This window comes from Carettochelys insculpta, chromosome 1 (assembly GCF_033958435.1).
Source record: "Carettochelys insculpta isolate YL-2023 chromosome 1, ASM3395843v1, whole genome shotgun sequence".
Lineage (NCBI taxonomy): Eukaryota > Metazoa > Chordata > Testudines > Carettochelyidae > Carettochelys > Carettochelys insculpta.
This window is the reverse complement of record NC_134137.1, coordinates 121,645,003-121,668,014: the sequence shown is the minus strand read 5'-3', so window position 1 is coordinate 121,668,014 and position 23,012 is coordinate 121,645,003. Positions and strand designations below refer to the sequence as shown.

The 23,012-nt window shown below is 46.6% G+C and overlaps 1 protein-coding gene across 2 annotated transcripts in view; it reads right to left on the bottom strand.

The window, feature by feature from the left end:
• Positions 1–4,366: 4,366 nt before the first annotated feature.
• CDC16 (cell division cycle 16) overlaps positions 4,367–23,012 on the bottom strand; it is a 57,439-nt gene continuing 38,793 nt past the window's right edge. The window contains exons 15-18 of one of the 2 annotated variants that reach the window (XM_074990943.1): positions 21,782–21,843; positions 15,147–15,282; positions 13,286–13,376; positions 4,367–5,665 (exon numbers count right to left, since the gene is read on the bottom strand). In XM_074990943.1, coding sequence (XP_074847044.1) covers positions 5,400–5,665; positions 13,286–13,376; positions 15,147–15,282; positions 21,782–21,843 — 555 coding nt within the window. In that variant the 3' untranslated portion in view covers positions 4,367–5,399. The remainder of the gene's footprint in view (positions 5,666–13,285; positions 13,377–15,146; positions 15,283–21,781; positions 21,844–23,012) is intronic. The other variant, XM_074990952.1, reaches the window with a different exon arrangement.

Below are 23,012 nucleotides of genomic sequence, written 5' to 3'. Positions count from 1 at the left end.
GTGCCACTGGTAGAGGGAGCGGTGGGCGGTCCGACATGCGCAGAAGCAAGGGAAACCATTGCTGCCGATCCCAAGCGGGACTATAAGTATCGTGCGAGCTCTCTCCCTTCTGGCTTTGTGCAAGACCTTACAGATAAGCACTGCGGCGGAAACGCATAAAGTAGGGAGCCCTTCCATGAAAAACATGAATGCGTCCCCCAGGGACCCCCGCCCCACTCCTGCTCTGGAGCAGTGCTGGGGACACTTTTTTTTTTTTTTTTTGTACTGGGTGGCAAACAGATCGATCTGGGGAAACCCTCATGTACGAAAAATGCGCTGTAGCAGATCGGAGTGGATCTGCCATTCATGCATGATTGCGAAGCGCCTGCTCAGCTGGTCTGCATTCACGTTGTGCGCGCCCGGCAAGTACAAGGCTTTCAACGTTATGTTGTTGGCGATGCACCGATTTCACAATCGGAGTGCTTCCGCACATAGGGCACGGGATCATGCTCCTCCTCATCGATTGATGTAGACCATAGTGGAGGTATTGTCGGTATTGAATCCCGACTACTTTGCCATGCAGGTAATCTCAAAAATGTTTGCAGGCGTTGAACACTGCTCTGAGCTCCAGTATGGATATGTGCAGTGTCTGTTCCACAGGGGACCATAGCCCTTGCGTTACCTTGTCGCCGATGTGCGCTCCCCATCCCATGTGGGAGGCGTCGGTAGTAAGAAAAATAGAAATTTGTGGTTGGTGAAAAGGCACCCCCACTAGCAGATTCTCGGGGTTTTCCCACTACACCAGGGATCTGCGCACCTCTGTTGTGGGCGACACCACCCTGTGGACAGTGTGGGATGCCGGTTTGTAAACGCTCGCCAGCCAATGCTACGGGCTTGACATGTGCAACCTGGCATTCTGTACCACAAACGTCGCTGCTGCCATATGGCCCAGCAGCTGTAGGCACAGTAAGATCAGCACCGTGGGGCTGTATGTAATGACTTGCACCAGCGAACTGATTGCGCGCAAGTGGGCGTCGGGTAGGTACACCCTTGCTGTGATAGAGTTTATGCGTGCCCCTATGAACTCTATATGTTGTGTGGGTTCGGACTTTGCGAGGTTGATGACTAGGCCCAGCGAAGAAACGTGTCCGCTGTGACGCGTATCATGCGTGAGACCTCTGCCTTCGAGGTCCCTTTTAGCAGGCAGTCGCCCAGATATGGGGAAAAATAAACACCCCCTGTCTGTGCAGGTAGGCTAACACCACTACCGGGTTTTGTTAAGACTCTGGGGGCCGAGGAGAGGCCAAACGGAAGAACCTGTGCTGGAAGCGCTCCTGGCCGACCGTGAAGCGGAGGAAGCGTCTGTGTGCCGGGTGGATTGTTACATGAAAGTAAGCATCTTGTAAGTTGAGTGCTGCAACCCAGTCTCCATCGTCCAGTGCCATGAGTATCAAGGCAACTGTGATCATCCGAAACCGTTGCTTGCGCAAGTAACGGTTGAGGCCCTGAAGATCTAAGATGGGCCTCCGGTGTCCCGTTTTCTTCTCTGATAGGAAGTAGCATGAATAAAAACCTTCCCCTGGAATTATTCCGGCACTCTTTCCACCGCACTTGTGAACATAAGATGGGTCACCTTCTGCTTGAGCCTCGCCTCGTGGCAGCACCCCTGAGGTGAGGCCTGGTGGGAGGCTTCGTCGGTGGAAGCGACTGGGAGGAGATCGCGCAACCGTGGCTATGATCTCCAGCACCCATATGTCTGTGGTGATCTTTTGCCATTGGGAGTGGAACGGTCTGAGGCGATGATGGAACATGAGATGAGAGTGGCATTGAGCGAGGGTATTGATAGTGCAGCCCCCAACATACCCATCAAACTTGTTGTCTTTGAGGCCTGACCCGAGGGCATACGGCTTTGTTGAGAACGTCGCCTAGGGGTTCTGTACTGTTGCCGCTATTGATAGCGCCCGTGGCCGTAGCCCTGTTGATATTGAGCACGCTGTGGTTGTAAGCGTAGCGTCTTTGCTGAGGATAAAATTTTTCCCTCCTGTATGGGGGAGTATAAATGCCCAAGCTTCTACGTGTAGCTCTCGAGTCCTTACTGGAGTGAGGGACCGAGTCGGTTGAGTCTGCAAAACAGCTTTTGTGTATCAAAGGGAAGGTCCATGATCTTCGCCTGTAGGTCCCTCGAGATACCCGACGTCTAGGGCCAGGATTCTCTATGCACGACCACTGCTGTAGCCATTGAGTGTGCCGCCGTGTCCGCCACGTCCAGGGCGATCTGGACTCCCGTCTGCGATGCTGCATAGCCCTCTTGAACAATCGCCTTTAACACTGGCTTTTTGTCTTCCAGGAGTGAATCCATGAGGGGAGTAAGCCCAGAGTAAATATCAAAATTATGGTTTGCTAGGTGTGCCCATAATTTGCCATTCTCAATAGCAGGATAGGAGAGGAATATACCTTCCTGCCAAACAGCTCTAGCTTCTTAGCATCTTTGTCTGATCCCCCGATTTGTACTGAGAAGTCTTTGACCTCTGCTGGGACGACCCGACCACCAAAGAATTTGGTTGTGGGTGACTGAAGAGGAACTTCATGCCCTCTGCCGGGACGAAGTATTTCTTATCTGCTCTCCCATTCGCAGGCGGAACAGAGGCCGGAGTCTGCCATATAGTAATGGCTGACTCCAGAATGGCTTCGTCCAGCGGAATAGCAATTTTGGATGAAGCCGGGGGGTCTCAGATTTTTCAGGAGTTTGTGATATTTCTCCTGCACCTCTGCCGTTTAAATGTCATGCGTGAAAGCCACCCTTTAAAACAGCTCCTGAAACTGTTTAAGGTCATCCCGGGGAGAGACATCCCCGGGGGCCATGGCCTCGTCTGGGGAGGTTGAGGAGGAACCCCTAAGGTAAACCTCCCTTGAACCCACGGGTTCCTGCGGGCGATGACACACTTGCTCGCTGGAGGATTGTGAAGGAAAGTCTCGGGGTTCTAAATTTAACTCCCCTTGAGACAACTGTGTTTCCGTCCCCGATTGGGAGCGCCCACGGGGGTATTGAGCGGCCGGGGGTGGGGACCTGCCCCTGGGTGCAGGCCTGTGGTTTGTCTGTGTTCAGCCTGATAGGGACGACCATGGCAGCATGGCAAGGGTCCGGAGATGGAGACCTGGACCACTCCGCTGGACCTGTGTACCCCCCGCTGTCTGGGAGAGCGAGACCTCCGCAGCGACACCGATAGAGGTGAAACTGGCTTGTGACAGTACTCCAGGGGGATCCAATCCCAGAAAATGGTGAAGGTGGCCCAAGCCGTGGTGACATCGGTTGGAGGAATGGAGAAGGTGGTTTTTTGTTTTTGCTTTTTTTTTTGTTTCTTTTTCCCCTGATGGGCCGGTGGAGACACAGGCCTTCGGTGCGGCGTGTGTATCACAGGGGAGGGCTTGGTGCTAACAGCAGCGCAGCCCTGTCCAGAAATGGACTGCGGTGCCGGGTTTTTGATGTTGCCTTGCCCTCCGCTGCGGGGCCAGCACCACCCCCTCCCCTGCGGGGAATCTCGGCCCCGCTGTTAGCACCGCGCTCGGCACCGTCAGCTGCGGTGCTGCGCAGGTATCCCCCTCCAGTGCTTGCAGGCTCTGTGCCTGGCACCCGTGCACCGCTGGTGCCGCGGGGGTCTGTGCCGCCTGTGATGGTGCCGCCGCCTGAGTATGCGGCCGGTAGCTGTGTGCTCCGCTCGTCCTGCTCGCTGCAGATGCACGGCAAGGATCGAGCCAGGGAGAGTTCCCTCCGTTTCTGCACCAGGGGTGGGGGGGGAGGGTCAGAGCACAGTGAGAACGCGGCCGGGTAGCCTGCAATTCCCACAGGCGTCGGATGCCTTCGCTGTGCCCCACGGAGGCCGGCATAGCTTCACAGCATGACTCACGCTGTGTAAAACCTGAAGAGGCCATTGTGGTGAGTCCTTTATTGTTAAGAGGGTACTTAGCACTTAATCTGTGCCTTTCCTCCTCAAAGAGTGATCACCGGCCTGCGGCAGCGGGAGGCCTAATGGCCTTTCACGTCCGCTCTGTTCTTCTCCGCTCCTCTCTTTTTCCTTTTTTTTTTTTTTTTGCTGGTATTCTCTTTGTCTTTGCTTTCTCTCTTCTTTTTTTTTTTTTGTTTAATAACCGAAAAACAACAAATTACACATGGAAAAAAACCACTAAGTAATCTGACTCTGACCTCAGCCTGAGCGGATTCCGTCTGCAGCCGATGGCGGTTGAGAAGGAACTGGAGGGGACCGGATCGTGCATGTGGCCAGGGGTGCGCAGGGGGGCGGTGCGCGCCGGCGCATGCGCGATCCAGGAGAAACTGCTGGAAGATTTCCGATCTGCAGTGCCGGGCAAGCCCGACACCTATTGTGGAGCACCCATGGGGACCACTCGAAGAAGAACACAAAGTTGTTAAAGTTGAAATAGTGACACACAGAAGCAGATTAAAAATAAAATACCACAGGCTTAGCAAATTTTTTTCAATACTGTACACGTATCAGTTATTCCTATACTTTGCCTTAATAATCAAATGAAATGCAAAGAGAATTTCTATAGCCTTATAATCAGCACATTCTGACTAACTTATAATTAAGCTAACCGTGACAGCTCAAGGATGTCAATGATTTCAGAAAATTATATTAGATGCATTTATTAAAATATTTATGATACTCCCAATACTTGCACCTTTCACATTTGTCACCTGATCAGATGCCCTAAAGCAATTCTGCTTATAGTTACCTTCCAGTAGCACAGAACAGATTGCAAAACAAGATGCAACGATTATCAAAAATAGACCACAAAACAGAACCCATACTATCCAGTACCCATGCTGAAAAAGATTTGACATGAATTTAATGAATAAGCAAATCAGGTTCAACTGATAAAAAAACTGCTTTCTACAAATGCATGTAGAATCTGAACAAAATAATGGGCATTGCAATTGTTTCCTGTCTTAAAAGAACAAAATATATTAACAAACCTCTACAGTTATTTTTGGCCTAAGGCAAAATGTTCCTCACAGATACAATGAAAATTCAGAAATCACAATAATACAATAGTAAGCCTTGGCTACTTAATTTGATGAATACTGTACACTTTCATTTTCAGGACATATTTTAAAGTTTCACAGTCAAGAGCAGACACAGGGTACAGGAACCAGTTCTAAAAACATTAAACATGAGTTACACTTTTATGCCATTATGTGAGATTGTTTTGTAGGATAACAACATTGGAATAGTCTGTTGGTAATGAATATGTTGTAAGTCTTAAGGCAGATATCACACTTCTCCGGTGCTGAGTAGTTGGGATTTGTATAAAAATAGCAAATTCCTGAATTCATGGGAAGGCAACCAAAAAGCTAAATCAAAACATAAAACATTTTGACAAAATGAGATCTGTACCAGGATTAGTCATGAACTATGGTCTGACATGGATGTTTCTAACATCATATCACTTTCATTCATTTCAATCTCAAAGGTTTCTTCTAATGGACGACTAGTATCATTCGTTTTCCTTTGATTTGATGTTTCCAGTGTCACAATACCAGCTTCATCAAGTGTTTGTCTTTCTATATCAAATTCCCTGAAATCCCAGGGAGGTGAAATAATGTTCTTCAATGTCTTCATGGTGTGTACATCAAAGTCATAACATCTTAATTTGTCCTTAATTTCTGTTCCTGAATATAAATAAAATAAACATGGTTATTATGAAATCATTTATATAAAATGTATATAAAAAACAAAGAGTTTTAATTACTGTCCAAGTGATCATTCCCAAGAATTCCCATTTCAAAAATACTAAGTTTACCAGCAAATAATCATGCCTCTTACACATACACAGACCACTCACAAGAAAGTCAATATGTTTTATGCTTTGACCACTAGTACCAGTGCAAGAAGCCACCAATAGTAGTCAATCCCATTTTAAAAATACCCAGGGTATCCCAACATATTCAGCTTCACTTTTACTAGAAGACATCTTTCTGTCAAATTAATTTCTGTCTGGTTCCCCGAATAGTTGCTTAAATCAGTTTTAACCACAGATAGCTCAATTATTCCAGACTTGTAGCTTTTAGTAAATAACTGTATAGCACAGTGTGGGGCAAAATACGGCCCAGAAAACTTCTGGATCTTGCCCACCATGATATTCTGGGCTGCCAATGTCCTGCAGCCCAACAGGACCCTTGGGCAGGCTCCCTGCTGGCTGCACCCCCACGTTGCTCAAAGAAGCCAGCTGCTGGAAACAGCATGTGCATCTCTGTGCGGTGCAACTTTGGAGGTGAGGAGTGTTTCTGTGTGCCGCCTCCACCTCTACACAATCCTCACAGCTCCCACTAACCAGAAGATGGCCAGTGGGAACTACCTGGGCTGTGCCTGTGGGTGCATGCAGCACATGGAGACCATTCCCCCACAGGAGCATGCTGTGCTGCCATGCATATGCTGGCCCCATTAGCCAATGGTTTTGAGCACCGTGTGGAGGCACTACAGGTAGGGATCCTCTCCAAGGATCCTGCTGGCTGGGAGTTGCTAACAGCAGAGGTGGCCAGCCCAGAAAGCCTTTTAATCCAACCCACCCCTGTGCATGGAGCAACGCTGAGGAGGTCAGAAGAGGCTCTGAGCAGTGTCCCCACCCCAGCAAAATCTCCCAACTCTCACTGGCCAGTTTCCAGTCAAAAGAAGCTGAGAGATTTTACTAGGGGCAGAGGCAGCATGCAAAGACTCCCCTGAAGCACAGAGAGCCACATGGAGTGAGTGGTATACAGCTGCTAGCAAGCCTACAAGCTTGCCTGAGAGTGCTGCTGGCCAGGAGCTGGTTAGGTAAATGCTGCCTCTGGCTCTCCTTCCCTTCACTCCAACTCCCTCCCAGACTCTGCATCCCTCCCCTAGGTCACAATCCTCTCCTGCATCTACACTCCTTCCTGGACTCTGCACCTAACCCATTGCCTCAGGTCACCACCCAAACCCTCTGCACTCTCCTCAGGTCACAATTCCCAACCGTCCCCAAGGCCGGAATTATCTCCTACACCCATATCCCCTCAGACCCTGCCCCCTCAATCCTCAGCCCCAGGTCAAAACACTCTCCCCTTTGCCCAAACTCCCTCTCTGAACTCCCATTCTCTCCTGCACCCCAATTCCCTACCCCAAGCCTCCTTTTGCACTCCATCACAGACCCTGCACCCCCTCCATAGAAAAGTTTGACACTTGACCACTCACCAAAATCTTGGAGTGCCCCCGCCCTTCACAAGGTTATTGCCCACCCCAGGCCTACAGTAAGCCCCTCCTTGCCAGAGCCTGCACTGGGCACTCCACACCCTCCCAGACCTAGATCCCCTGTCGCAGGTCACAATCTCCTCCTGTCCAAGGTCACAACACAAACCCTCTGTACCCTCTCCTGAACCCCTGCCCACAAGCCCCTCCCAGACCCAGAAACAGAAAATATCTGCGACTAGGAAGTTGTGTCCTATTGCATCAGTATCTCAAACTTTGCCAGTATGTGGGCTAACCTTCCTATTTTTTAATTAGGAGAATGGTGGTTTATGTACTGCTTCTACAGTGGATAAGTGTGATACTTATTTACTACCACAAAGACATATTAGCCAGAGATTCCCTACAGAAACTTACCTGATGTATCATTTGTGAGCAACTCCTACAGATATTACTCCTAAATATTGATCATTCACCCTTTAATTTTAAGCTGCCACAAGCACCTTTATTTAAAGAAACAGTGTCTGTTGCTAATAAATGTATTTTCTGTTTATTTTCTGGGGGTTTTTTTCCTATCCTTTATCGTCACACAACTACATGTTTGCAGTGGGAATAGGAGCTCCAGGTCCGTCAGCCAAACAGGTACCATGCGTACAGGTGGAGATGGTTGACGGCGGCTTGGCACATCGAGCTGTTCTGTTGAGTGAGGAGCACTGGAACAGGAAGGAAGTGGTGAGGAGGAGGCCTGGAGAGAAGCAGTGGGTAGGAGAACCAAGTTAGTCTGGGCCATGTGGGTGCTAGGAGGATGACCTGAGCTCCATCCCGCCTTATCTTGGCTATCACCCTGTGAATGGGGGTGTTGGTAGAAATGCATACATTAAAAGATGCATTCATGTGATGTTGAATGCATCCTCTAGACAGTTGCGGCCCAATCCATGTCGGGAGCAAAATAGGGGGCAGAGAGCGTTGGCAGCTGTGGCAAACAGGTCTATCGTCGGGAAACCCCACTTGCAGAAAACATGGCAGATGGAGGACTTGTTGATTTCCCACTCATGGTCTGCTGAAAAGATGTGACTGAATTGTCTGCCTGTATGTTGATCTTGCCTGGGATGTAAGCCGTGACAATGTTGATCTGACAGGGGATACACCACTCCCAGAGTAGTATTGCTTCCTGGCAGAGTTGTTTCGAGTATAGCCCACCTGATTTGTTTTATATAAAGCATGACTGTCATACTGTCTGTAAGTACACGTACTGTAGAGTGCATGCACATGTACCAAACTGCGGTCAACTCTAGGAGATTGATGTGTTGCACTCACTTATTTAGGGACCATGTATTCTGGACTACTTGGTCCATGAGATGAGCACCCCATCCCAAGAGGGAGGCATCCAATTTGATTGTGAGTGTGGGAGGGGTCTCTGGAAAGGCACTCCTACGCACACATTCCTGGGTTGCACCCACCACCAGTTGAGGGAGCTCCTGACCTTGGCTGAAACGTTCAGTGTCTTGTTCAGCAGCCGCAGGTGGAGCCTGAATACCACTCTGAACCATGCCTGCATAGGTCTCTTTCATAAATGTGTGTGTGGCACCACTGATATCGCTGCTGACCTAGGAGGCATAGGCATTGCCTGGCGAGTATGGTCAGTGAAAGCTGCAGACCAGTGAGAAGGTCTTGTATCATCTTCAGCCTCTGTGGTGGAAGAGAGGTTGTAGCAATCTGGCAGTCTAGGAGTGTCCCTATGAATTCAAGTCTTGGGGTCAGTGTAAGGTTGCACTTTTGAAGTTTGTGCACAGGCCGAGGCTGGAGAAAAGTGCATCCTGGTGAATGACATTGCTTGCTTGTTCTGCACCCAGGATTGACACTTTATTGGGCAAGTGTCTCGACGGGGAATGGGGTTGGAGCTTGGAGATAAATGGGATCATATAGCCTGTTTGTACAATCTCCAGGACCCATTGATCATTCGTGATGGTTTGCCATGCAGGGTGGAATGCTGCTAGCTTCAAGCCAAAGATGGTGTGTGGCTCTATCTGGGGCCCATGATTTAAGGGGGCTGTCCAACTCTTGACCAAAACTTCAAAATAACTGGTGTGACGGGGCCTGGTGAGTCAGGGACTGGGCTGAAGATTGCGTCCTCCTAGGCTGCTTCTGGGATCGCCTATTATTGAATTGCCTGTTATTAAAGATTGGTGCCTTGTATCTGTAGTTGGATTGTCAGTTTTGAGGCTGTCTGGTGTAAGCCCAGAGTTACACTTCATTCTCTGATGGAGTGTAAAGTCTCATTAGTACTCTCAGCAAAGAGTGACAGAGAGGTGGCCGTGTTAGTCTGTACTCTATCAAAACAAAAAAGCAGTCATTTAGCACTTTAAAGACTAACAAAATAATTTATTAGGTGATGAGCTTTCCTGGGACAGATCCACTTCTTCAGATCAGGGCCATACCAGAACAGAACCAATATATAAAGCACAGAGGTCCAAAAACTGTTATCAAGGTTGACAAATCAGAAAAATTGTTAAGGTTGGCAAATCAGAAAAGCAGAGGAATGGGGTGGTGGGGGAGTTAAGAGTTAGATAAAACATCAAAGTATGTGAAAGCCCTTATAATGGGTCAGGTAATTGCTGTCCCCATTCAAACCACATGTTAATCTGTCGAATTTGAATATGACTGTCAGTTCTGAGCATTCCTTTTGTAAATGGTTGTTAAAGTCCCTTTTCAGTGCAACACAAACTTTCAGGTCTTTAACAGAATGGCCCACTCCATTAAAGTGCTGGCTGACAGGGTTGTGTATTTGGGGAGTTTTGATGTCTGCTCTATGCCCATTCATTCTTTGGGAAAGAGTGTTTGCAGTCTGTCCTATATACATGGTGCGTGGGCATTGTTGGCATATATGATGTTAGTTGAAGAACAGGAGAATGTGCCCATGATTCTGTAATTAACATGGTTAGGTCCAGTGATGGTATCTCCAGAATAGATATGTGGACAAAGTTGGCAACAGGGCTTTCAGCAAAGAGGTGTCACATCGCAAAGGGCAGGTCTTCCACCATCGCCTGAACCCCTTTGGGGAACGCAGACATTTGTAGCCAGGACACTCACCTGATGACTACTGTGGAAGCTAGGGACCTGGCTGCAGTATCTGCTGGGTCTAATGCAGATTGCAGGGTGTTTTGGCAATTAGACAGCCTTCACTCATGACCACCTGGCATTCTGCTTTTTTTTTTTTTTTTTTTTTAAAATCAGGAATTGCATCAGAGAAGGTATAGAGCTGGTCAAAAACGTGATGAGTATATTTGGCTAGCAGCGCCATATAATTGGCACTTCGAAGTTGTAGGCTGGCTGAGAAGTATGCTTTCTCCTCTGTTGGGTCCAGCTTTCTCCAGTTTTCGTCTCCAGGGCTGACCCTGTAAGTGTGTTGCTTTTCTCTCTGATTTACTGCATCCACTATCAATGAGTTGCAGTGCAGGTGAGAGAAAAGGAATTCTGCAGTTGAGGGGACAACAAGCACTTGTGCTCTAGCCTCTTTGAGGTGGGCATGATTGAGGCTGGGGTATTCCAGAGGTGTTTGGCTGGATCTAGCAAGCCTCATTAATTTGAATTGCAAGTCTGTTATGTGTAGATAGCTGGAAAATGTTTGTTAACTTCTGTTTGAAGTCCCCTGATGTTGGAAGGGGTATTTTGAGTGTCTGTGACTCTCCTAAAGAGGTCCTGAAAGAACTTGGAATTGTCAGCTGAGGTGGCAAGTTGTACCACCGAAGCAGTCGAAGATGGAGAGGACAGGTGTGAAACAAGGGGAGAGGGTGAGCAGTCCTCCCCACTTGAATGTGAGGCACATTCTTCAATATCAGATAGCTTTGACTTGGCAGACAACTGCTTGCTGGTGCAGGGTCTACTCCTCAGCACCAGGAACGCTTGTAGCAGCGGCTGTGGTCAAGGCTGCCCCCAGTGGTCCCAATACAGCCAGCTGGGTAGCATAGGTGGGGGTGCCCAGTGATGTTGCCAGTTTTATGGCTGTGGTGGCTTAGGATGTCTCCTTGTACTTCTCGATGGAAGCATGTACTCCTCTGAATCTGAGGAACTAGAAAAACTAGTTGCCGGAGTGTCAGAATAGGAGAGTTTTGAGCTATGTAAAGAACTCCCAGTTAACAGAGGAGTGCTTGGAATGGAGTACATAAACAGCTTCTAAGACAAAGTGTAAGGCAGGAATGGGGGCATGGGCGTGGGTGGGAAGAGTGTGAGGGAATCGGTACCAGAGCCCCCTGCACCATCAGTCCTGAGAGGAGAGAAGCCGTAGTAGTGGATGACAGAGTTTTGGTGCGCTTCTCCGGCACTGGCTTCTCAGCGCTTCTTCCTGCACAGGCTGGAGAAGTGAAAGCAGACACCCGTGGGCGCTGGTCAATTACCAGCTTTGTCTGCTGAGCTGAGGCAGACGGCTTGTCAGAGAGCCTCACTGCTTTAGATAAGGAGGGTTTGGACCTCTCCTTCTCTTGCTTCTTTGGCAAGGACACCTGGCCTCCCTTAACGGCAGGGAGAGAGGCAGCACAGCGTTTTGAGGCGGTCCCTTGCACTCTCAGGAACACAGAGCCCGACAAGGCATATGATCTCTTCTTGCCTGTGCGCGATTTCCCCCTCTTTGTAGGCCTGTCAATACTCTTGACCCCCTGTGGGCTGCACCTGAGTGGGGAGTCCATTTGCTCTGCAGGAGCCAAAGCCTGCTCCAACAGCCAGATGCGGAGCTGCTGCTCTCTGGCTCTGCGAGATGGTTTTGAAAGGCTCCTGAAGTGAGGACAGCCTTTGGTTTTGTGCTGGTGTCCCAAACATGGTACACAGTATGAGTGGCCTTCTGACAGAGGGACTGAGATGCCACATGAAGAAACCGGGCATGAGTGAGCAGCTGGCTGCGCTTACCAGTGGAGCCAGCAAACCGCCAGGGCTGCTTAAGGAGAAGCCTTGTCAGCAGCTTCTCCTGTTGTCAGTTTCTTTCCTTTTTTTTCCCCAAAGCTTTCAAAGTCTGTTTGAAGTTTACAGAGTCTGTTCAAAGACTCTTCTACTTATCTCAATTGATTGTTTGTCTGTCTGTCTGTTCAGGGCTCATGGAGCAAGAGGGAAATTCCCGTGGGAGAAGAACTGAGGTGAGGGACTGCCCATGTGCTGTCTGCACATGCACAGTAGCTGTCACAGGCGTCTCAAGCCTGTGCTCTGCATGCGTAGGCAGTCAGATGAGGGGCACTGCTATGAAAATCTTCGGCCTGTTGGCACAGTGGTGCTGACACTCCTAAGGTGGAGCACCCACAGGGACCTTCAAAGAAGAACCTGGTGTCCTGTGACCATCAGTTCAAATAGGTTCCAGGTCAGTAATGAGGGAAAAAAATTACCACCCAAAAGCTGGTTGGTGATCCGAGTTGGTAGCCCCAATCCTTTTCTTAGCGGACAGGTGTCCATATTAAACCCTCCCCACCCCATTATTAGTGACACTCATAATGAAAGACTGGAGTGTTCAAAGACTAAATGAACAGAGTAGCTGAACTGTGTGTTCATCCTTTAGAGATGGTCCATTCTCAGTCAGACAGCAAGCAGTCTGAACACATATTCCAGTCTTCTCTTCTTACCCCTCCCTGTATTTCCAATCTCAAAGATCTCTGAAGTTTAAAGTATCTTGAGTCCTGTCTTTGTTGTCAATTATTTTGTATAATGGCATGTATATTGGGGGTGCTATGTATGATTTTTAAAAGTAGATGCTAAAATAAACTGCCCTAGAAGCCATTATTTATGGTATCAATGGTATCATGGTATCAATGACTAGTTTCTCCAGATACTGCCAAGATTCAACCAGTTAATATTGGAGTAAACATGTCTTCCAAAATGGAATAGTGAAGTCTTTAATGTCTTCCATGTGAAAAAAATCTTGTCCCAGATTTATTTTCCTTTTTGATTCTAACATAAGATTCTTCCCACTGAATTTAAATGAAATCTCTCAAGTGAGTACCTAGATATAAATTTTTATGGGTTTCTATTCTACATGTAACATTAGAGGATCTTTTATGTGATAAACAATTTTTTTTTACTATTCATAATTTTACTACATATAGGGACATACTTACCAATGTAAGCTTCAGAATCACCAATATACATTTCTATGCAATGCCCAAGCATGGTGACTGAAAATGTGTCATCCCTCCTAAGACCAAGGGCCTGTTAAAAAGAGAAAAGGAAAAAAACAGCATACGAAATATTCAATAGGAACAACATATCACAACAACTTCATTCAGTTTTTTTCCCCTGTATTTTAGTTATTACTGCAGATTGCTATTACAGAAGAACAGTCTTCACTATAAAATGAGGCTCCCCTTCCAACAAAGGAAGAAGAAAACCTGCTGTTCCTTTAACTGACAAAATGATTAACAGAAACCAAAATTAGTTACCCTATACTCACCTTCAGTCTAGCACTAACATTTGCACACCAAGGAACAGCACAACCTTTCATATACCATGAAGGAAGATGGATTAATAAAATATAATAATTACAGCTTCCACAGTAAGAATCTTTTAGCAGATTTGTTCATGTTTCTATAGCTAGTTGGAAAATACAGATTCAAACTAAAATTTATATTTAGATAAGCTGAAGCTGAGCATATGTATCGCTAACACTGGGGTCAAAAGCACTGTATGGATGTTATTCCCAAACCAAGCATTTAAAAAAAAACTCTGGAAAATCAGTTTTAAAATTATACTTAGAAGAAATCCAAACATGTTAAGGTGTTGGAATCCTTATACTTAAACAATTTTCACTCTACCCTGCAGTGATACTGTAGTTACTTTACACTGCAGTAGTATTTGTGGTCACAGACTAGATTAGACTGATTTTTAAATCCACAGGTCTTTCAATTTTTTTTCTTCTCCGTGTCACTACAAGAATGAAGGAGGTAGCTTGTTTAGAACCTAATTTCTTGAAAGGTAAATTATACCATATCCCAGTGATTTCTAACCATCTGGGCTACGTCTACACGTGCACCCAACTTCGAAATAGCTTATTTCGATGTTGCGACATCGAAATAGGCTATTTCGATGAATAACGTCTACACGTCCTCCAGGGCTGGCAACGTCGATGTTCAACTTCGACGTTGCTCAGCCCAACATCGAAATAGGCACAGCGAGGGAACGTCTACACGCCAAAGTAGCACACATCGAAATAAGGGAGCCAGGCACAGCTGCAGACAGGGTCATGGGGCGGACTCAACAGCAAGTCGCTCCCTTAAAGGGCCCCTCCCAGACACACTTTCATTAAACAGTGCAAGATACACAGAGCCAACAACTAGTTGCAGACCCTGTATATGCAGCACGGACCCCCAGCTGCAGCAGCAGCAGCCAGAAGCCCTGGGCTAAGGGCTGCTGCCCACGGTGACCACAGAGCCCCGCAAGGGCTGGAGAGAGAGTATCTCTCAACCCCCCAGCTGATGGCCGCCATGGAGGACCCCGCTATTTCGATGTTGCGGGACGCGGATCGTCTACACGTCCCTACTTCGATGTTGAACATCGAAGTAGGGCGCTATTCCCATCCCCTCATGGGGTTAGCGACTTCGACGTCTCGCCGCCTAACGTCGATTTCAACTTCGAAATAGCGCCCAACACGTGTAGACGTGACGGGCGCTATTTCGAAGTTACTGCCGCTACTTCGAAGTAGCGTGCACGTGTAGACGCAGCCCTGGTGTATTTGAAGAATCTATGTTATTCACTTATTAGGATAATCTGAGACACAAAGGACTGAGGCATGCTACATTTCTTAAGGGATCCTTCTAAAATTATTTTAATGTAATTCAAGTGTTTTACATGCAAGTGCTCAAAAAATTTATTCAAAGAATAAATGCTCTAAGTTTGGGATATATACAGTGCACTTCTCACACATAAGACAATTAATTTGTTTTAGGTACACAAATAAACTGTAAGCCACTCCTGTATACATACCGTATGAAAATAGTCAATTGCACTTTCAAAATTGCCCATTAGACTATGTATGTATCCAATGGCAGAGTATGTAGAAGCATTTTGAGGAATCAATACTAGAGCTTGGCGATGGTATTCTAATGCTTCTTCATATTTCCTGTTAAGTTTAAATATAGAATACATATTAGTAAGTTCTCTGGTGCAAGTGCTGTCATTGTATTATGTGTGTATTGTGACTAGCAAATGAGACCCATGTCTAGCTAAGGTCTTCAGGTGGCTCTGCAATAAAAAACATTAAATAATAAATTATTGCTTCAAACTTGCTAGATTACAGAAGGACTAAACCTTTGTGAATCTCAGAAGCCAAATTTTCCCTTCAATACCATACCCTTCACATTTAAGATCAAAAAACATTTGAAGTGCATAAAATATCATCATGAAAAGGGTACTTTATGATTTGTTTCATATGCCAATGCAAGTCTGGCATGGAAGATGGGCCAACTATTACCACTTCTGTCCTCACTGAATCCAGGAAGATAGGTCTTGGAACCCAAGACGAGTGCGGCACCTCCATGCTGAAGCTTGTTAGGGCCCTCTGACTCTGTCAGCATGGTTGAAATGGGAAGTGCTAATGACGGTCCTTGGCCATTGAAGTGGGAGGTGCCGGGATATTGGAGACTTCAGGGAGCACTGGTGCCAGGATGACTCTTTGGCTCCAACCCTAGGACCAGTGTTCCCCGTAAGCTGAGCGCTTGGGTGGACACCCAGGATAGATTCAGGTGCCACCCAGCTGATCAGCAGAGTGCTCAGAGCCGCCAGTAATGTATTTCTATTGGTGATGCACATAACAAAATGTATTCCCCCATTCATGGAAAAAATTAGAGGGAACGCTGCCTGGGATCGAAGGTGGTGCACTATGCTCTGAAGCAGCTGGTGCTAAATCCTGTCTCTGAAGCTGAACAGCAGATTGCATGAGGACTTGCTTCAGGCAAAAGTCCTGCTCCTTTCTGGTGCGTGTTTTAAAGGTATTGCAGATTTTGAACCTGTCTGCCTGATGAGCTTCCCCCAGGCACTAGAGGCACAAGTTGTGGAGGGTGGCTTGTAGGCATAGATTTTAAGCAAGACCTGCAATACTCTTTCATATCCAGACTCCAGACTCCAAGGCGGACCCAGGCAGGAAGAGATATCCCATTCACCTCCTGCCTTATGAGAACACTAACTGCTAACTATAACTATTCACAAACTAGAAACAATAGGTAGATGTGGCACTTGTAATGCAAGAGAGCCACAGTTGCAACAGTTCTCACTGGTACCATCACAAGGATCAGATCAGCAGAGTCATATAAAATCAAAAATTATTAGAACTGGAAGGGATCTCAAGAGGCCCCTGAGTCCAGTCCCCTGCAATGCACTGCACTGATGCCACTCTAGGAGGTTCCACAGCCAAACCAATGTGTAGTCACCAGGATAAAACTTTGTGACAGCCATACATGCAGCATACACACACCCTAATTGAAATAGATACAAGCATGCACTTGAACAGAGCATTAATCAACTTAAATACTTTTCTATTATGAGCCATATGAGGATTTTCAGGATATTTTAAATGAAATATGAAAAAGCATAAGCTATTACTTACTTTGCTTCTGAACACTTTAGGCACAGTAAATGCCCTGACTTACATGTAGGTTACGTTCCCGGGCAACCATGTGTAAGTCGAATTTTGCACAAGTCAGGGGAGCCTGGTCAGTTTCCTGGCTCCTGTGAATGCTGAGAGCCATGAACCACATGGCAGCCCTGGCTCCCAGCCCCCGCACCTGGGAGTCAGGAAACCAATCAGCACAGCAGCGATGGTGTTTCCTAGCTCTCGCAAGTGGAGGGGAGCCAGTAGCCGCCTTGTTCCTGGCTCCCCGCCACTCACACTTTTGACTTGCATGAATCCAACGCTCAAGTCAAAATCATGTAAACAGGGGTTTTACTGTACATCCCATAATTCAGTTCAATACCAGACATCATTTCTGGAAACTAAAATTAATCGAGAATCAAATTATGGACAGCATACTCTTATAACCGGCAGTCCTGGGACCAGGAGGTTGCTGGATATTCAAATACTCTGGATAATAGTATAGGTATTAAGAAACAAACAAAATTGTATGCAAAGTACTTTATTTACCAACAGTAGTATTGTACACTGTAAATTTATACTATATCTGCTGTATTTATTTGTATTTACTTTCACCATACTGTACTCATGGAAAATGTAACTACAATTTACTTCTGGTTTAAATGCTGCTTATGGTTATTTCAGAGTTCTGGATGACAGAATGCTGGATATGAAAGAGTTTACTGTATTGCAATCATTCATTTAGAACCCAAGAAACATACAAAAGCACACATGCTTACAGCTGGCATGCATTCATCACCTGATGTCATTACTACAATAATCGCAAGTTACAATAATTAAAACTCATCTATTCAGAAAAATCTTGTATCTGTTTTCATGGCTAATTCTAGTTTCAATTACATAAAACTACATCATCAAAATAGAAAAATGTAAAGTTGTCAAATGCTAGAGAATTAACAATTACAGTAAAAGCAGCGTTACCCAGCCCATTAACAGGCACATCTAGCTGGGACCAGTGGAGCAGGGACAGCCACCAGCTGCCAAGCCAGGGCTGGCCATCAGCTGCCCAGCTGGGATCAGCCAGAGCAGGTCTGGTGGAGCAGAGCCAGCAGCTCCAGCTCCAACAGCCGGCATATTTCATTATCCAGCGACCACCATTCCCCAGGGATGCTGGATAATGAATTCTGAAACGTACGTGTAAAATTTGTTTGTTATGAAACCGAGCCTGCCACGCTATACAATACTCATAGCTACTCTAGCACATAGCATTTCACTGTAACGTGTCAACTTAATTTTAAACTGAATTCTTTTTTCCATTAAAATGTGTCACATTGTTTAGAAAAATGTCTTAAATACATGCACATTTGAACAAATACATGCACATTTGAACAAAGATACAGTACTGGCAACTCTAAATATGATGTAAATATTTTCCTCTCTTTTATTGCAGGAAATGTAACAAAAATGTTCAGTGAAACAAGGATTTTGGAAAAAAAACCCTATAATTATACTAATGAATAGGTTTTTTTTTTTTTTTTTTTTTTTTTATCAGTTTGACTTTTTCTTTTGGCAAAGCAGACAGGTATTACACAGAAATTATAACTTCCTAAAGAAAATAAATATTAACTGGCAGCTCTTGTAAAAGGTGTAATTACCACTAAAACCAAAAGCAGCAGAACTGGGTCAGAATGTCGCTCTACTTTAAGCTGCTTTCAAATTAGTGATACTTAAACACAAAAACTATAAACCACATGGCCAAATAAGGAATTTTAGCACAGTTCATAAGTAACAGAACAAAATTACATTTAACTATTAAAACCAGATTTGAATACATTTCAGGACTGCAAACATTTTTATTACATGCATTGTTTATTAAAGTATTACGCTGATTATTCTGTCATGGTCATAATCTGAAGAAAATATGGACTAAATTTACCATCAAAAACACGTTATAAAAATTAAATATCTTTTAAAGATGGTCTGTTGCTGATGTATAGTTGAGAAAAATATGCTTTTTTTCTTTAAACTGTCCTTGGGTTTATGTCTGTTTTGCACATTATTCTGTAATGCAGTCAGAAAAACATTCTTATTTTGGTTCACAGTGAATCTGCCCTAAGCTTCTAGAGTGCAGTGTCCAACATGGTCACCATTTGTCCCACGTGGCGAACGGGACAATGCAGTGTGGCAACTGGCTCTGCAGCTGCATGCAGCTCCTCCTAGAGCTGCACGCAAGTGCTTCCTGCTTGTGCACATGCCCCATCCCTGATGGGAGAAGCACATTGAGAGAGTCTAGCAGACCTAAGCCATTTTGCCAGCCCTGTTAGCGGCCCCAGCTCCAGCAGCAGCCCCAACCACTCTGTTGGCCCCAGCGGCAGCCCCAGCTCCAGCAGCTCCAACTGCAGCCTCAGCAATGGCCCTAAGCTGCTCAACTGGCCCAGGTGGCAGCCCCAAGCTGCTGTGGCAGCTCTGGAAGCCCCTGCCAGCTGAGTTTTTCAGGGGCTGGCCCCTCAGAGGCTACATGTGCTGGAGGAGCTGGCCCCTGGCAAATGATATTCTTGGGGGCTGGCCCCTCAGAGGCAACAAGCGTCAGTTGTCTCCCTTCACAAAGCACGTGGCCTGGGGGAGCCACAGTCCCAGCAGTGACCTGTTGGATGCATTTTCACTGGGGTCGAAGTAGCTGAGCAACCTGTTGACATGGCACAATCAGCTGTGTGCTCCCAAAGCTCATTTGGTAAGGGTGCTTCAGCTTCTGGAGCCTACCAACTGTTTGGTTTTCTTGCCCCTGGAATTCCCTACTTTTCCTCCTTTCCTTAAGAACAATACAAAGTCTTTCCCTAATTGCATGGAGCCTGTTTTCCACTTGGGCATCATGGGTACATGATATAGTCAGCGGGGTGTATTTTCACAGGGGGAAGAGTAGTTGAGCAACTTGTTGACATGGTACAGTCAGTGGGGTGCTCCCAGAAGAAGGCCCTTTTAAACTGCTCATCCCATCCCCTCAGGCACCTCTTCTATACCAGGGCACCAGAGCCCAACACTTCCTGTGTGCTTCCACCTCCTTCCCAGCACCTCTGGAGCATCATAAATCACCTGGTTCTTGTTCTGTCCCTGCTTTTCCCCCTCCCTCCCAGAGTTGAGGCACTGTGAACCAGCTGTTCAAGCTCTGGGAGGGAGGAAGGAAGAGGAGTGGGGACAGAGCACATATCAGGTGATTCTTGGGACTCCAAAAGCCCTGAGAGGGAGGGGCAGGAAGCAGAAAGTGCAGGTTTCTGATGCCCCAGTATGTGAGAGGTGCTGAGGGGCGTAGCCACAGGTGGAACCCCAGTGTGTCAAATGCTGCGGGACCCCACTGAGATGGAGGGCCACTCACGTGGCCCACACACCATTCTTAGATGTCCACCACTCACATGAAGTCTTAGTCTAAACAAGCAGCAAGTCCAAGAAGAACAAGTTTTCTATAACATACCAGGTAAATGTACAGTAAAGTCTCAGAGTACACAAACTCAGTACGTGACCCCACTCTTACGCAGCTGACCCCGATTCCTATAGTAAACCCTGTGCCGCAATTTCCAGTTGTGCTTAGCTCGCTCCCCCCCACCCTGGCTCAACCCCCCTCAGCTCCACACAGCCCCAGCTCCGCTCACCACCCATGCATAGCTCCTGCTCATCCCCATCCCCACCTCTGGCTCCAGCTCACCACCCCCCAGGGGCAACTCTGGCTCAACCTCCCTGACCCTAGTTCAAAACCCCTGCCAGCTCATCACCTGCACATAGCTCCAGCTCACCCCCGCCCCTAGTTTAAACCACCCGTATGCAGCTCTGATTCAAGCTGCCTCTTTCCACCCCCCAGCCTCCCGCCCCACACAGCTCCAGGTCAACACACCATCCCCGGTTCACTCCCACTGCCGGCTCACCAACCACGCCTGGCTCTGGTTCCGGCTCAAACCCCATCCCCCGCAGCCCGGCTCACCACCCAAGCAGGGCTCCAGCTCACCACCCCAACACACAGATCCGGCTCAATTCCACACCTCACCCCCCTGCAGTCCTAACCCACCTCTGGTTTAACCACCCCCCTGCCCACCTCCCACAGCCCCAACCCACCATTAAGCTTCACCCTCCCCAACTGCCCCCACCCCAGGACTCACCTTTCTGCTGCTTCCCCCGCTGCAGAACATGTGTTCTGCCAGGGAAAAAGCCAGACCCCCACTTATGCGAAATCTGAGTTTACGCGAGGGCACACAGAACGGAACCCTTGTGTACTCTGAGACCTTACTGTACATGGAGATATACCTATCTATATACATATCTCATAGAGCTGGAAGGGACCTTGAGAGGTCTTCAAACTCCAGTCTCCTGCACTCACTATCACCACCCCTCACAATTTGCTTTTTTAAATATAACCTCACCCAGAAACTTGAAAGCCCCACTCAAGGATTGAACTCACAACCCTGGGTTTACAAGGCTAATGCGCTAACCACTGAGTAATCCCTCCCTCTACAACCTGGAGATACAGTAGATCCCCGACTTATGCAGAGGTTACGTTCTTGGCAACTCCGATAAAGTTGTATATTCAGGTAACTTGGGGAGACAAGAAACTGATCAGCACAGCAGCGTTGGTCAATTTCCCATCTCCCTTGAGCAGCAGGGAGCTGAGAGACAGGGTCCAGCTCCCCACTGCTCACAGGAGACAGGAAACTGACCAGCACAAGCACTGGTCACTTTCCTGGCTCCCACTGTGAGGCAACAGCCTGGCTCCCAGCTTCCCTCTGCTGGCTGAAGCTGGCAGAGGGGAACCGGAAGCCAGACTGCCGCCTGGTTCCTGCAGACTGGCAAACCGCTTCTGTCAGGATACGTGCAACTCGAACTGTATATATATCTCGTTGAACTGGAAGGGACCTCAAGAGGTCACCAAGTCCAGCCCCCTGCACTCCCAGCAGGACCTATCACCACCCCGACAGTTTTTTTTAATCTAACCTGCCCCAGAACCTCAGAAGGCTGCTCCCACTTAAAACACTTCACATTCTCCACTTACTTGAGCTTTCTGCACACATGCCCCAAGTTGTTCAATAAAGGTTCCCATTTGTCAACTGTGACCTGCAGAATAATGCAAACAATTATATCAACCTCATCTCTTAACTAAACTGTGTGTGTTCAATTATAGGTTGAACTTCTCTAGTCCAGTGCTCTCTACATCCATGATCTAGCATCCTTTGTTAGGTGGATGAACACTTACCATGGGTGTTGTCGGGTTTCCCGTGATCCCATAAAGTTTGTTTAAAGCCACCAGTCTTGGCTCTCAGTGTTCTCTGCTGTTATTTAGCTGCAATTTACCTCTAAATGTCTTAGGAGAACAGTGAACAGTGGAAGCGCTAGTAATGCTGCTAGACAATACTGACCTCCAGTGGTCTGGCAAATTCTCTCTTTAGACACCTTTCAGGTCCCAAGGGTGTCTAATGAGAGAGGTTCAATATGTACTACAGAAAAATAAGCATATGAATGAAAAAGGAAGTAAAGGCATGAATGAAAATTCAGAAACAGGCACTTAAAATTCCCTTTACATTAAACTGTTAACTACTTATAATTTTTTGGGAAAAACAAACAAATATGTTGGACAATGAAACCATATACTTATTCAAGCAAATCTTCTTCCCCAGTTTAATTATCTTTCCTGCATTCATCAAGTTCCCAGCCTGGTTAAGTAGCCTTAAAGACTGCAGTGGTAACATTTATTTGGACATGTGGCAAACACAAAAATGTTATCTTTACCTTACAAATTCAACAATCAGCTATGCATTTTCAAATTTAACCACATGCTATTTATTAGCACAACTGGGTCCATCACTAAGCAGTGCAGAAATGACACTCAGTAAAACTAGACCTTGACAGCAAGATTGCAAATACGAAACATCCCATTTGGCTTCATCCCTTTTCTTCCACGGTCTAAATGCATCTGTTCTGAAATAATAAGTCAATTTACTTCCCACATAAAAGCCAGTATCTAAGCTGCCAAAATCCTTTCCTTAAAAGCAGAAAATCTGTAAGAGCTCATTTAGATACAGGTTTTTGTTTTATCTTTATGAGAGTAGTTAATGTAAACCTTTACTTGGTATTTCAATTTTTCTTTTCATATCATAATTATTTTTGATTATATATTTTAAACACTTGCCTGTTTATAATTCCCCACCCCCAAAAATTAAACCTCACAACACAGGCCCCAGTCCTGCAGCACACACCTAAATGTAAGCCCTAGTCGACATGAAGTC